The sequence below is a fragment of the Lampetra fluviatilis genome, chromosome 41 (genome assembly GCF_964198595.1).
Source record: "Lampetra fluviatilis chromosome 41, kcLamFluv1.1, whole genome shotgun sequence".
In the NCBI taxonomy this organism is placed as follows: Eukaryota; Metazoa; Chordata; class Hyperoartia; order Petromyzontiformes; family Petromyzontidae; genus Lampetra; species Lampetra fluviatilis.
In genome coordinates, this window is record NC_136315.1 from 7,180,876 (window position 1) to 7,197,804 (window position 16,929).

The 16,929-nt window shown below is 44.4% G+C and overlaps 1 protein-coding gene across 3 annotated transcripts in view; it reads right to left on the reverse strand.

Moving 5' to 3' along the window:
• FNIP2 (folliculin interacting protein 2) overlaps positions 1-16,929 on the reverse strand; it is a 65,397-nt gene that overhangs the window by 34,216 nt on the left and 14,252 nt on the right. The window contains exon 1 of one of the 3 annotated variants that reach the window (XM_078875460.1): positions 1,402-1,528. The exons of 1 other annotated variant lie outside the window; for it this stretch is intronic. In XM_078875460.1, coding sequence (XP_078731586.1) covers positions 1,402-1,475 — 74 coding nt within the window. In that variant the 5' untranslated portion in view covers positions 1,476-1,528. Of the gene's footprint in view, positions 1-1,212; positions 1,379-1,401; positions 1,529-16,929 lie in introns of those variants that run through there. One more of the 3 variants, XM_078875459.1, reaches the window with a different exon arrangement.

Sequence of the window (16,929 nt, forward strand, 5' to 3'; positions counted from 1 at the left end):
AAATACAAATCTTGCAAGGTGACAATGACACGTAAATATGTATTAAGACAATGCCTGAAGGGTATTATAAACCAAAATGAGTTCAGGAGTTGTAAACTCTACCTCGTTTTAGAGGAAGCGTTTCTCAAATGTATCATTTAACTATCCTGACAGATGCATATAGTGTACAATAATTACTTACATCACACTGACAAAATGAAATAAAAAAACAAGGGTCTATTAACTACACACGAATAAATTCACATTTCAATCCATCAGCCGATGGGCCACTTACCAAACATGCTAGCCAATGTACTCATGTGTACCAACACACCATCTGCACAAACTTAAAGCCCATTCTAAAACACATTTTAGAATGTTAACATGATGATGAGACGGATCCTTGTCTTCGCTTCATGCCAACAATCCACTAAAAAAAGTACACGATACATTTCGTCTAATAAACACTTAAATCGCATACTCTTTGGTTCTTTCGGTAAAGTCACGTAGGTACAAAATAAACATTTTATTTTGTTTTGTACCTACGTGACTTTACCGAAAGAACCAAACATTTATTTTATTTTGTACCTATGTGACTTTACCGAAAGAACCAAAGAGTATGGATCCCTGCAGTCACGAAAACTTCAAATCTAGACTTAAATTGCAATCTAATGTTCAATGAAAAAGGAAGATGAGGGCAAAAGCTAGATGAAAGTTGTCCCAAAGAACTGATGATTAATGACAGGCTATAACCTACACAACAACGTTTGATTTAATCAGCATCCTAATTCACAACCCAGCTTGTAATGAATAGAACACCACACATTATTGCATTCAACACAGATATAAATTGTTTCACAAGTCCAGAAGCTTAAACCTGGGTATCCCTTCAAAGTAGCTTAATTCAGTGCCTGACAATTTTGCAAGCATAATCACTCCGGCCAACTGTATCAGCCTACCCTGAAGTCTTCCACATTGCTGGTGATACATTCACCACGAGGCTGGGACGCAACAACGATGTAAAAGGAGCATCGAATAACAATAATAATTCACGGGCCCTTCAAGAGTACTGTGATGAACAATAAAGCGTAGGGAAACACTGCTGCTTTTACACGCGAAACACACTCTTGCTCGGGTTAATGTTCCACTACGGCCAGGTTTAAAAGTTAACAATGCAGCAGCAGCAGCCTTCGAAAATAAAAGCATTTAGTCAGCAACGATAAAAATTCTTACCGATTAGACAGTCGGGGAGGCCGGGTCACGTCACTGCCACACGGGCACATTTCTCCCGCTTTCAAAGTCGTTTCCCATTTAGTGGAGCAAAGACACATCTCCTGATGAACGGCACGAGGGAGAGGAACTGCGCAGTGCCTACGAGCAGCGAGCAGGCGAACGAGGGAGCAAACGAGCGCGCTGGCTTACGTGCGTGTGCGCGCGTGTGCACACAGCACATTCTGTGCCGTGACGCCGCTTGTCGATTGCGGAGTCATTCGCATGCAGGGTCACAGGGCCAGCGCATGCGCTTGGAAAGCCTCCCCCACGAGAAGGAGGGAGCTGGGGGTGGAACCAGAAAGAAAAGAACGAGCTAATTATAGCCTGTGCACACCAACGCAGGCAGGCTTGGCAGCACAGGGCTGTCATATGACCGAGGGGCGGGGAGACGCAAGGGGAGGGGTGGAGGTATCCTGGGCCCGGTGTGATAGGAGGGAGCTCAACATCAGTCGGGGGTTAAGGAATGAGGGAGGTGCTACGGAGAAAGAAGGGGTAGGGGGGGACAGGGGGAAAGCAGCAGGGAGGTCACCGAGTGGGAGGGAGATGATGGGATCCAGAGAATACTAAATGGGTTCATCAGTCTCGCTCAGGGGTTGACAACCTGCAGCTCCGGTGCCTCGTGCGGCTCTAAGGACTGCTTCGTGACCTTATTGATTATGGACCACCGTCTTTGTATTCATATTGCATTGCGGCTCTTGAAATAATTTTTTTCCCCGAATTGGAAAAAAAAATACTGTCCTCATCTTTTTATTTTGGTTGCCGACCAGTGGTCAAGCTAACATGAATACACGCCGCTGCGTTACACACTGCCGTCATAATGTGAAGCGGTTTACCCAGGAAAGGCTCAAGTCTCAAGACCCTTTGACTGGAGGCTCCTGCTTGGAATGTTTGGACAATACTCATTGAAATATTTGTACATGTGGGTGAAAACTGTCGAGACTGATCTTTGCAGACACAATCTGGCAGCCTCCTTCCTGTACTGCCTCCAAAATGCTCCTATATTCTCTGCATGAGTCACCAACCAACCCTCCCTTCATGCCTCTTGATTAAAGCGGTTTACCACCATACTTGGAAGAAATAATATTAATCTTTACATTATCTCTACCAATCACGTTTGGTTGAAATTATGTATAGTACCACGTTATATTTTTTTCCCCATTCAGACGTAAAATTCATGAAAACTCATGGAATATTTTGGTCACGCCATTAGCAGAGAAACTGACAATATCCAAAGTTCACACCACTCACCGAGTAAGCAACCCTCACCTAAACACTACACTCAGTCTAAGTGCCTGCCCACATAAACTTCGTAAATAAGAGCGAGTGTGAGCGTATTACAGGATCACAAGGCAGCTCAGACTTTAACACGTGGCTAAAGACTCGGACACATGCACCACTGGTAGCCCTAAACTACTGTGAATTTGAAGATGCTTTACATGTCCACAATTGATGTGAACAGGCTGCTTATTTCTAGGACTACAAGTGCGCAGAGCAAAATAATTTTGGGACGGCATTCTTCGGCGATTTTTGCCCAGCGGCAGAGTCATTTGCACTCGATGCGTTTGCGTGTTCATTTATCCGTACGCAGGTATGAACGCGTCATCTCCACAACCACTTGGCTGATGAGCGTCTTTGCGGTAGACAATGAGGCCTAATTGTAACTACTATAAAGCTTCACCCCTTCTAAGACGCCGTAATCCACATCGTCAGCACAGAGAAGTGGAAGGGAAATTAATTGTTAGACTCTACTCCGGCATCTATGCCGCCCACCTTCGACAACCAGCACTCACCAGCATGACGTAAAACCAAATAACCCTCACGACCTACATGGCGCAGGGAGGCCCTCATCCAGCAATGGCTTGACGCGTACAAAGCGACCCTTCGCGCATGTCACTTCCACAAAACATGGCCAAGTTCATAGCCGTATAATTAGTAAGCAAGTACACTAATTTCTTAGAAGTGGCAACCCACATATAGCCGGAAAGGCATGCGAAACCTTTCTGGGCTCTCTACTGGGAGTAACCGATGTCAGCTGCCTGAACACCCACGTGTTTATTGTTGACAATTCAAACCCATCCCCTAATTGAGTGCCATGCAATAAGGTGACACTCTCTGTACATGTCGATTTGTAAACAGCAGAGCTCGGAATGAATGGATACGAGAGGGCTGTATTATTAATGGTATTACGAGGCAATTTATGCTGCAATTTGGGTCAAGTTAATATACGAAGAAATGCATCGAATAGGTCGCCCACAGTTCTGTGTTTGCTGATGTTTTAACACAGGAGGACTTGGACTAAAAGGTGGTAACTTAATCTGGAGGTTGGTACACTTACTGCTGAGTCAAATCGCAGGAGTTTGCAGTTTGAGTGCAAGTAACACCATAGGACATAACCGAAGCATGGCCTGTTATGTATTATGCGTTATATATGAACTGAAGCACATTTATAGTGCCATATAAAGATTTTAATTGAACATGAGAGTACGTGCGAGTACGTTCATATATAAATACAGCTATTTTGCACATTTGTGCCATGCTGTACATATGGAAGCTCTGTTCCGGCAATGTGAAACGGATGACTGTATTCATATGTTTACAGCACCGAAGCGCACCACCAGAGCACGCGCCAAAATAGAACGCCTCCATGACTTGCTGCATTGTCAAAGTCACGTTGTCGTGATCAACATTCTTTCGCAGTGCTGCATTTGTGCGTTGGCCGCGTCACGCGCCTAACCCCCCCCTTTCCCCGGGGGTTAATCTGCCTTGGTCTACTCACCCCCCCACTGCCAGGACTGCCACGGGAGGGGGGTGGTGGCGGCGACTATGACGTTATACTGTCCCACTCTGCCTGCTTTGTTTACCTTTAAAACAGAGGCGGATAGGAAGCAAACGTGGAATCAGCGAAGGGCCAATTTTCCATAGGTGACCAAAAATCCTTGAAGGAAAACAGGTGAGGCGGTCGTGATGCAAATCGGTGGATGATGCAGTCGCCAACACTGTGAGCTCGAGTGACAGGATACATTTCAGTGAAATAAAAACACAACGGACTGGCTTAGTAGTGCTGCATGAGCACACAAAATAGCTCATCACATTAATCACGAGTGTGCTATCTTACTCGCCATTCGTCATTAAAAACACTCGCACATAATTTGTAAATGTAGACCATTGTGGTGTCTGTGATCACATTACCCTGAATACGTCCAATTCCAGGACACGAAGAAAGCTAAGCAGGTTTGAGCCTGTGCACAAGCGCAGGCGTAGTTGGGCATTGTGAGCAGTCGAAGGCAGTGCCGCTAAATCAATTATTGTACTGTTCGAACCGCTACCTTCTCAGACCTCACCATCTGCATGGTGTGGGGGTAGCCCTCCTCCCGAAGTAGACTAATAAAAGATCTGTACAATGTACCTGTACATGCAGCTCACTGTGTGCTTCAATATAAAGTAACAAAACTAGCCACGGCGATCATTAACACTGTCTTATAGGAGAACTATAGGATTTCTACTCTAGTTTTGCTTCCAGCCATCACCCCCTTTTTTGTAAAAAAAAATGCTACCCATTCTTCAGAGAAAGGTCATTGCCCCAAATTGTATATCATCGTTGCAAAGCAGTGTTAAATGCTGAGGATGCTGATGTGTTTTTTGACTCGCTTTTTTTAGCTCGTTTCCTTGTTGGGCAGCTTTTGGTGACCGATTTCCTGCATCCACAAAGCAAAGGGGCTTACTCTCATGTCGTCTCAGGCCGTGTCCCACACATGCTGAACAGCAAGCAAACAAAGTGGCCGGGGTCGGAATGACCGTACTCGGAAAGCCACTGTGACATCCCGTTTTGTAGCAAGCCCGGGGTGAAGTGCACATCGAAGCAAGCGCGCACTTCTTGGTTGTGACCAAAGGGTGTGTTTTTTAAAGAGTAGGAATAATTTAGGTTACATTATGTATGTATGTATGTAAAGCTTCTTTCGTACCGTACATAGCCAACCGTGCCAATCGGAGGTGCGTGCTAATTATAACGTGGAGAGAAGCAAATAAACGTGCACTGACGGTGTAGGTGGTGAGGCTCTTGGGCCCGAATCTCTGCTACTTCCTGGCCAAAGCAATGGTGACGAGAGATAAAGGGAGTTTCGCTATTTAAATCTTGAGCGAAGAAGCACCTGAGAGCTCAAACTGAATATTGCAAAAGGCATTCAAAGACCATATTAAGGTACCACGGGGATACCTGCAAAGGAAACAGAGGCCTTAATCATCTCACAGCCTTCAACAGACACTTGAGTCGTGCCGACACACTGGGGAAACCCATTGACCTCAGTGTGAAAGGACGAAAAGGCCATCGACTCTTATCCAGGAACTTTTGCCAAATTCTTCCACTGCAAATTAATTTGGTGAAAACTCACCAAATTCGTATTACAGACCTTACACGTCAACCTTCTTATCTCCCTCCAACAGGATGTCCCAGATCCGTGCTTAAGAGTCCAACCCGGGGTTGAACATGTAGCTGCACATTTCCAGGTCGCTAGAGCTTTGGTACCAGAACCTCCTCTGGCAGAGCAGAGCGCAGCAATTTGGGAGACGCTAATGTGTTCTTGATGTTGTGAGTAAAATAAGGCAGCTTTTCTGACAGGACTACCCAGGCCTTAAGCAATACAGCTTGGCATTTAAGCCTGTTCATTTAATTATTTTGCAACAAAAGTTGCTAGGGCACATGGGGGAATCAAATGGAAAACAATGCCCTCTAAAAGTTTACAATGCACTGCCCCTCTGCGTATGGAAACCTATACATCATTACACTAACTGCATTGAATACACTTGGCAAGTTTGTTATGGAAAACCTGGGCAGGGGAAGCTCGGTCACTGGATTGGAATCATTGCCACAATACCCTGGGGCAAATGCAGGACAAGTGGTAAAAGTTTAGCGAAGTGGCTAATTGGCTCAACACGTTCACTCCACATACAAGTGAGTCTGCAAAGTAGAAATCCTCAGAGACCTGATATGCAGAGAAACACATCAAATCACACTGCTCCATCGCTGCAAGTAAAATTGGTATTTGGAAATTATGACATAAACCAAGAGTTAAATGGCAATTACAAGCGATATCTTCACGCTAAGTGTTCACACGTACATGGAGACTGTTCAATTAACGAACCAGATAGTTTGAACACAACAGCTATTCTTACTTGTAGCTGAATAAAGCCTATCGAATTCCTTGTAAAACACGCTCATTTAAGTGTGATCACAGCCCCGCATTCTGTTACAGAAGACCAGTGTGCGAGTGGATTATTATTCATTACTGTGAGAAGGCATATTCTGATCAAGCTTACCAATGCATAAATTTATTCATTAGCTACATTAATTCGACATTACATTCCCAACTGCGAGGTTTTCATTTACGGAAACCAAGTGTGGCTTTCCAACTGCAGGTGTATGTCCTCATGTCTGTCGTTGCCACAAACTTTTGGCAAGGCGGTGTCTCTGCAGTCTAAAGAAATGTCACTGTGTGGATGCAATCTAAAACCCACTGTGCAATTTCCTTCATTTAAATCGCCCGCAAACTCACGATAAAACGAAATATGCCCAAAGTCATCCGATCTGGAAACGTTGCAGGGCCGAGCCTGTAGTTTTTTCTTGGCTGGTTGATCGCAGTGCAACGCCAGGTTGTCAAGGGTGGCTGCGGACAATGCAGCAGAATTCAACATTGGGCTGTACATCTATGCACCCTGCCTTCACAAACCTGCACTGACATACGTGAAATATCGTCAAATAACTCCCACAACCCGAACGGTATGGTGAGACCCTCATCCAGCAGTGCATTGACAAATGGGCAGTACTTGTACAAATCACGATGTGCTTTTCAAACAAAGCATGTTCATGTAGTCATATTATCATTAAGTGGGGTGGCTGGGTATTTTAAAGTACACTTACCTCCATTTCGGAAGCTTACTTGTTACAGAAGCCATCTTCTCGGCTTTTAAAGTCTCGCAAGCTCTGACAGAAGTGACTCTGGATGTACGCTCAGACAGGGTGAACATACTAGTGTTCTTCACAAATGTGTATCCTAGTCTGGCAGTGTCATGGCCAAACCACTGCTCCGACAACATAAAGATAAAATGTATTGAAACTCAATTTATGGATATTTATAGAAAACCCATACTGCACAGTCTCAAACAGCTTCCAAATGTAAAGGTTTTAAATCACGAAGATTTATCTCTGCCAGCCATGTTACAGACTTTGAAAAGCATCGTAGTCAAACAGCACTTGGCTAAACACTGCCTCCAACATCCTCCACTCTGCACCCGCGAACGCCGATTGCAATGAACACGCATCCCTGACAAAACAAGTAAAGCCTTTGGAGCGCTCTCCATATTATCGTTGGGGAGGGGGTGTTAGCAAGTACCAAGTATCAATGCAGATGTCTGGGGTAAAACTGAAGGCAGCCGCACGCATACAAGAAAACCTGTATGGGCACAGGCATTTTTCGAGTTGCATTTATAAGGCACCGATGCATGGTAACCCAAGGCAGGCTTGGCACCCACAACGTGCAGTATTTGCACGTGATTGGACGCCTGACCAGCTGAGCTCAGAATACAGATGCACAACCTGAGCTCATTGGCCGTTGAGGGTGGGTGAGAGAGGGGGGCGGGAAGAAGATCAGGGACTACCAGGAGAGCGCATTGCTGGCTCGCTGTGCCCGTGTATTGAATATCCACCATAAACAGGGCACAGCACTGTTTACGACTGCAGTGCTTGTTTATTTTACAAGCTATTGTTTAGTTCAGTTATTTCGTTAGGTCATGTATGGTCATAAAAAAACTATGTTTACCTTTCACCTGGCTTGTCATCACGGGACCTTTAAGTATTCTTAAGTAGGTAAATTCAACAAATCAGCTTCACATTTCCCTGCAATGGACAATGTGCCCCAGGATGATTTGCTTTCAGAGCACTCTTGATGGGTGTAGGTCACATTTCAAATTCATTGGCAGTCCCCGTCTCCTGCTGCCTGATCCTGCGCCCACATGACCTCTGCACTGACACGAACCCTTATGCCCAGCTTGCAAAGAATTCGGCAGACGAAGAAGCCAATAATTCGAATCGACAACACCACGTGTAGATCAAAAACTCAACTGCTAGACTGCTATAATCATGACCTAGATATCATTGCAACTGGACCTAAGTGCCATATGCTGGTCAAGAGTGTCACGGTGATGATTTCGCACATGCCAGAAACACTAGCAGGGGGGAGCACATTTAACTATAATTGGAAGATTCCAGGCGTGCTCCGATCGAAAGAGCGCACGTAGGTGCATGGTGCAAATAAGGAAGGCACGTAGATGGACATCTGTGCCAGCCAATGGAAATGCATTAGTTTTAGAACAAACTAAAATTGATGTTGTCCAATGTTAGAGCTCAAGGACATAAAAAGTCGCAAACAACTCAAAGGCTTCGAATCAGTCACCAGGCATCTGAGAAGTTTTATACAGAGGAGTCCAATGGTTTTGTGGGTCAGCGCACACACTCAGTTGCTGAAGAATGATTTAGTGCTTTTTGCTTTACAAATGACTAAACACCATCTTGCTTTACTGAAGATAAATTCGGAAAATCGATCAAGGCCCTTAAACTTTAAAATCAACCAAAGCTGTTTTCCGCCCGCGTCCCGTGTCCCCATTCCAGTGCAGCAGTGGAGAGTGCAAAAAATGTAGCCCTGGCAGGTGCTCTCCGTAATAGAGGGTGCTTAAAAAAACATTTTACTTCTGAGAATTTGCAAAAATACCACAAGAAATGTGCCTCCGGGCTCTGGAGACCACCTGGAGAAAATTCTAGGCATGTGTTTGACAATGATGGCGATAAAGTGGAGATTCTTTGACTTTTTGAAGCAATGAACATACATTTGTTATCATGTTACGGTGTATTATCCGCTATTTTTTACCATTAAAAACGATAGTCCCATATAAGTGTAAAAACCTATTCTGAAGCACTGTATTTTAAACCAGGGCACTGCTCTTGACTTTATAGACCGTTATTAATCAGCAGCCAGTTTAAAGACCATGTAATAGTTTATTATTAATGTACCTTCTGTAGATCATTCCAGAGTGATACAACCATTCCTCACCACAGTCTCATGCCACCCACTAGCCAATATGAAGTGCTCAGCAACCACCAAGTGGCAGATTTTGAGACCTCCAATATCTCTCTCGCGCTGCCACTGGTTGTACAAGTGTGCCAGACTTTGCGCTTCTGTTCGCTCACAGCTAACAAAAGTAAAACAAGTTCCATAGAATATACATGCCTGCACTTTCGGGTACTCTGCAAATTAAACTAAGCAATGCTAATTATCCCAATATCACCGAGTTTTTTTCATGAATAAGAAGCTTTTATTCATTCCACTATTTGCCTCCGAGATACAATTTCCAGAATACTGGAGATGTCTTACAAGTAAAGATGTCAATTACGGTCGTGCCGGATTGAGACGTTTCACGCAATGATTTACGTGGAAAATACAACTCGGGTGTGAAATGTGCGACCATGATGAGATTTCTTTCGCTGAACTACAATAAATGCAACTGACACATGAATTATTATTCTCAAACAATCATAGTGAACGGAGAGATGGGCTGTGAAGACCATGACTAAGACTTGAATTTACAGGTGACTCAGATATTTATATACATTAAAAAAGTCACTATATCTTACTGAATTGTCATCACTATCACCATCAATCATCATCTAGCTTTTTCGTAATGAAAATAGTTTTGGTGCCAAATAAAAGGGTAAAAACCTATTACTATATCTTGCTACTGGCAAAGGAGGTCTCATAATGTTAATGCTTACCCCGAGCTCTCAATACTCTGATAGTGCGCTGTTTTTGAGTTGTACGCCTTTTGGCGTCATCTGATCCAACACCAGTGGAGACTAGGCTTTAAGAAAAGCTGTCTCGGGTGTGGACCAATCAATTTCAAGGACAATGCATATCATTATCAGAGTTGTCTCTTTTTGTTTGCATTTTGACTGCTTGTGTTGTGGTTATTGCAAATATGATCCCTTGTATAAAGGTGTCAGTTTTGGTGCCAGATAAAAGGGTAAAACCTATTACTAAGAAAATAGTTTTGTTTTTACTATATGCACAAGGCAGCATTACACATTTTAGTGAGCCACACGTTTTCAACTAAACATTCAGCTGATAAAATGTAATCAACTGCTGACATTCAGCGAGATCAACTTTGGTTTGGTGGGCCCCATTTTTTATAGTCACAGAGGCCATTAATCTGTCTACAGCAAGAGTCACATGACGTGATTGTTTACGTGCAATGAGAGCCATCAACACTACCACGGTCCAAGTCTGCAAATGGGTCAAAGTGGCCATTAGATTGTGTTTTTGCAGCTTGATAATGAAAATCAGCATGTCAATGCAAGTTAAAGGAAAAATATTTCAACGTGCGTATATTATCCGCGAGAACATTTTGAGACAAAACACGGACACTGGCAAGAAAAGATGCAAAGGCTGACAGTGCACGAAGAAGCGTGGAGAATATCTTTAGAAATTCATGAGGAGACAGAAATAGGAACACTTGATTCAGAAAACCAACACACGTTCAAGAGATTGTTTTGACAAAAAAAAAACAAATGGGCTTCAGCAGGATACGTTACGAGAATGGATGATGGCCGCTGGTTGAGACTGACAATACAGTTACAGCCAAAGGAGAGATTTCAGCGTGGAGATGGAGAGACGATATCAGTTCATGTGCAAGAGCTAGAATGATAGTTTAATCTTGAAACCATGAGAGATGGCGACGACTTTGCGAGGTGGATGATATTTCACGGCTGCTGATTGCCACCCTGGCAATTATTTTAATTAATTTTCTTTTAGTGCCTGCACGAGGAATACTCTTGGACCAAGTTGCCGATGTAGCTCGTTGGTTCACATAAGCAGTGGCTTTAATCTACCTCAAAGGGATTTTATAGATAAGTTAGATTTGTGATGGGTGAGAAATGAAGAAGTGAACCTTATGGTGGTACCCCAGGGTACCATAGTACCCCGGCTCTCGCATGTCTGCGATGCAGTCCTTTTTAGTCTGATGGTCGGTGATGCGGCGATCGACTCATCTCGACGAGCTGTACACGATGCACCACCACGGTGCGTAAGAGCGTTCAGGGTTTCAGCGCAATCGTCCTCGCTGCGTTTCGACATTGTGGAGTAGCACTGATTTCAGATTGATTGGTACCCCAGTCGCGGAGTAAAGAACACCCCTGGAAAAAATAGTGTCCCAGAAATAAAATATTTAATTGCCTTGGCCATTTTGTATTGTTTGGTACCCCGGGGTACCGCTATAAGGTTCAAGTGAGAGGAAGACTCAAGGTGGTAGAAATCACAGAGAAGATGAGAGAGAAAAGGCTGGTGTGGTTCCGTCATGTTGAGAGACCACAGGAAAATTATGGGACAAAAAGGTGCAAGTGATGCAAGTGGAAGGTAAGAGATCAAGAGGAAGGCAGAAGCAGGGGGGGAGGGGGGCGATGTGGTGCCATCGGATATGGTGGCCTGAGGAGCGGGAAAGAGAAATGGCACAGCGTGGAGAAGGTTGACAAGGACAGCGGACCCCACATTAGTGGGACAAACGCGTGAAAGAAGTAGTATGCTCAATTTAAATCGTCCGAGACCATGCTTGAGAAGAGGCATTTAGGTTAATAGTTTGTATAGGGGGCGGGGGGAAGAAAAACGAAACACCAAATGGTCATCGAAGTAATCATGATGTGCATGGCTCCAGACAGTGTTATTTTATATCTTTTGATGGTAAAACGAGACTTTAAACGTGCACCTGAATTTGCACGATAATGTAAACAGCACCCTCCGCTGGGTGTGAAGGAATATGCAGGGAGCACTATGTACGATGGGTCCCCAAACGCAGACGTACCATTCACAGCCCTTTCGTGCGGGTCGTAGCAGGGATGATTTTAACAAACTTCACACCCGCATAGATGTGCGAACGTAGATATACACGAACAGATTTTGCAGCACTGCCCACCACATAGCCTCGAAAGCCCTACGATAACTTGGTCTGTGCAATGTGGTCGCAACAGAGCACTAACCAGGGCTCTATTCCTGCTTGGCTTTCAAGAGCTGATGAGCTGGGGGGGGGGCAGCATTTCCGGCCAATTCGATTATTGGAGAACACAGGTACCAGTCCAAAAATAGGCTGACTTAGCGAGACGGAGATGCAATCGTTGACGACAATGCTCTTGTCAATGAGGCAGACACCAGCTTGAAGCAGTGACATTAATTAAGGTATGTCAGCATTACCACCCAATACTCGGAACTAGTCCAATATGATCCAACTGCTAAGCATGAACCTCCGTGCTCTCTTTAGGTCAGCTTGACATAACGCGCTGCATAATTAAAATTGTTGAGTGGGAGCAAGATTGAATGATTTCGCGAATTGAATACACCATGCTTGCAAGTGCATTAAAATTATTAAATGTTATATATTTACAAGCTGTGAGACTCAAACATCCTTATGGCATCAGCACGGTTGGTTACGTACGTTGCAAAAGAAGTTCAAGAAGTTCAATCCCAGTATGGATGAAGGCCTCCCCCATGCCTTGAGAGATAATTTGACCACATATTGCTATGTTGGATACTGCAGGTTGACGAAATTAGGGGTAGGTGGTGACCCCAAAACCAGATCAGATGACAGCAATGATCTTAGTTGTGGCAAGGAACTGAACTCCTGAGTCGGCAGGTTCACAGCTCAGTGTGCTAAGCACTTGCACCACCACTCTTACTCGCAGCTGATTCACCAAGCCCTCATTCTTTCACCGCCGCTTGGTGCTGGTTGACATGCATATATTTTACAGCCAGTTGTCCTATGCAATTTGTGGCTGAGTGATCAGCACACACATGAAGTTTTACACCGCCTGCACCAATACTGCATAATTGATGCATTGCTGCTGCGTGTCGAAGAAGATCCATCGTCGAAAAAGAAAACAATTAGTTTATCATAGGCAGTGCAGGGTAAACAAGTCCCCCCCCCACCGCTCAAGGTATCATGTGACAAATCGTCATCTTATTTTAAACCATTCAGCATTGGCAGTGACTTCAACACCACTCGGTCAGCGCATGACCACACGACCGTTCCAACGTTACGGGGCGTCTCATTTACCAAGCATGCCCTCGACTCGTACGTTATTGGGGGATCAAACCATGGCTTATTTCCAGCAAGCCAAATGTTCCTGTCCACCTTTTCCAGAGGGTCCAATCAAAGAGATCCCCCCCACAGAGATAAGAGCACGACAGGTACCGATAACATTTCAACGGCAATACAGATTCCAGATGGGAAATGTGTAGTCTGATAAATAACTTGAATAGGCAACACCTTTGTGTGCCAATGTTGTACATAGTCAGAATTCACACTCTTTGGCATTAATGCTGTCTAATTGCAGAACAATAACGTCTAATAAATATGTCACCTAAATATGGAAAGGCCACAGGTATAATATTGATGTGAGCTGTGATCAAGAAACAAACACGAGTCGCTGGGTTGAGAACGCAGCGTGCTAACAACTCCATCACTACCCCGAACTCCCCCCAGCAAAAATGAAATGGTTACATGACTCAATTGTTATAACATTGTGATTCATTGCCTGCTGAGTAGTACCTAGCAGCACTATCTGGATATTCTCTAGACAAGCCGACTCAACCGGGAATGAAACGGGCATTACCCATGGGGATTTTCCCTTGCTGGGCTGGCTCATCATAGGAGCCGCGGTGGTAAATAATTCCATTCGTAGTCTAGCTGGGGAGCCTGTACTTTGGGAGATCTAACGAGTAAGTCCAAATAACACTTTTTTTCCCGGTTGAGAGGAAAAAAATGCAAGCACGAACCAAGTCAAATTCTTTTGTGTTGACAGCAAAGAGCACACACGGACCTCAGCCACACCCCTCGCACTCCCTGGCACGACTTGGTCGATAAGGAAGTCACGTGCACGACTCTGTACAAACACATTTGCCTACAATTGCTTCACACACACACCCGTGCACATTCGTATTTTACCAACGCATTCATTTCTTCTGAAATGAAGCACAGATGACCTTCTTGATAATTATTTGCAATGTACGAAATAGAAACCTTCACCGATTCGTAGAGACCAGCATGGTGATGTGTGGTACAAAAAAGACAAAGATCCCACGTATAGCTTAAACAGACTGTTGGGGCAAGTGCTGTTAGCGAGCACCTATGAAGGCCGACACACGGCACACGATGGGGTGGGTGACCAACAACACGCCCGGCCGCCTTTGTCTCCCCAGTGACGATGGTTACACACCGCACCAGGTCCTCCCGAGGAGAGGCCCGGGATCGGTTAAAATAATCGTCACTGGTGTTGGCATTGAGCGGGAATCGAACCTGGGTCGCCAGGTTCGTATTGCAGCACGCTAACCGCTACACTACCTCTCCCCCATGAGCCACACGGCATCGGGAGGACCTCATTCAGCAGTGGATTGATAAAAGGGTTGTACATGCACACTCATTCACAAACAAGTGCATTTGCAAAATACATCACTGCTACATTTAACGTATTAAATTATGACACTAAATATACAGGACACATTAGTTTAAGTCGGAATCCCAACCCAGGCGAATGTTGAAATATTTACAGTCATAAAAGCTTCATTCCGAAATGACTACTCGTATTTTGCTTCCTATTTTGGTATTTGTTTCGGTATCCGCAAAATTTCAGTTTACGATGACGCGCGCATCATTCCCTTTCAGTCCTTCGTAATTCCCAGAACCTGTCAGTAAACCTGGGAAACTTTCGGTAACGTCTTTCATTCTTTAAAAAAGAAATGTGTAACTCTACAGACAGTGGCGATTGCATTATCTGCGTGTAAACAGCCTCGGAAAGAGACGTTAAACAACCAATTGATCCCTCATTCCACGTCTGACAAAATACATCTCACCGCTAAGCAGGACTACTTTATGAACACCATGGTAAGTTAAAGTACTCTCCTCCTCCCCTACCGAACCACCACCAGCTGTGTTGTTCTCTTATCCGAGAAAAAAACTGGAAGGGTGAGCGGATGGAGTCACGCGGTGTCTGTGTGTGTGGACATCATGTGACTGCAACAACGGGCAAAACAAACACCCTCCCCTCACCCTTTCCCCAGCCAACCCTCCCCCCATTGGGCTCGCAACGCGAGCGAGATGCTAACCACAGCAAGACTGACTTGCTTGGGTTGTGACCGACTCCCTTATCTGTTCAACTTTGCCAGTTCATGCAAGGGGTGCCAGGGTACAACGTTGTAAACAAAACGGCTGTCCCCGTCTGCGGTGCAAAGACTCGACAATGAATGGCGAAGCCTATATCACGTACGACTATTAAAATTAATAATTCAACGCCTCGAGTTTTCTGGCTGGCTGCTAGCTGGGCTACTTTCCACCCCAGCAATAACTCGTTTGCTATCGGCTCCGGGCCGTTGCCACCGAAACTAGCTGGGTAACTAGCTAAACGGGATTTCCCATGTAACAAATTAGCAATCAAATAAATTGAAATGGAAAGAGGTTTGAAAGACATAACAGGCACCGAGTAACTAATTCAGAGTACTAACCACGGTTCATTAAAATTGCTCTGTTTCAATATGCGCTCCTTTGAATGCATTTTTTTTGCCAGAATGTTCTTTACATCCTAGAGAATTCTGTTAAACCCATCACAATGCATATTATCTCGGCATTTTACTACGTGAAAAGGCAGATTACTTTCAGTGCTCCGACTCCCGGATTGTGAGAAGAGTATGGAAATAACAGCCGTCTCTTCTTATTACGCACTTTTATGTTCTGTTGCAGAGCAACTGGTTCTCTCCTCGTGACAATAATGCCCTTTATTCAACCAGGGAAGCATCAATGGAGTCTCAAAGACTTTTCTGAGAGGCTCCTGCATTTTAATGCTTAACCAATTGTAAATAGGAGTGATTTGCATGTGGGAGAAATAAAATGTTGTGTCGGCCCAGGAGGCAGTTTTGGTGTTTAGCTGTAAGATAACATAAATGTATCTTCCTTTTAAATGCTATAATATACCAATTGCATGTGCCTCGTTATCCTCAATTAGTGTAAGTTATATATGTTATACATTCGCTTTTCTGTCGTGCACTTAAGAACGACATAACACGAAAACCATTGCATGGCAAATTCTGAAATACTACCCAGCATAAAGTTGTTGCAATGCAAAGTGATAAACGCAGAACATTGTTTTGCTTTCACAATGCAATTAATTGTAACGGACAGCGCATGTAGAGCAGGGCTACGATTGTGACGGAGGTCGCGAGTTAGTGACGCGAGGAATCGTGTTCGCAAACTGGGAATGGATTGACGCACTTGTTCGACCATGGCAGCTTTACGAGTGTTGGCGTTCATCCTAAGCGATCACAAGGCAGTTAATGTTCCAAAGTAGCAGTGGATTGAGGTTTTTTTGTTGTTCTATAAATCGTGGCTCTAACAGTGCTCGGGGTTCCACCTCGGGAATGGAAAATAACGTGGATCAGACTCCCAGGGCTCAACCCTCCAATATTTTTTTTTAAACATATAAAACCTTCAACGCAAGGAGAATAAAGGAGTACATGTCCCTTTTAAATTCGCATCGGTGGGAAATTGCTGGCAGACAAAAATAGATTGTTTGATTACCTATGGAAAGGAGTAGACTGTGCC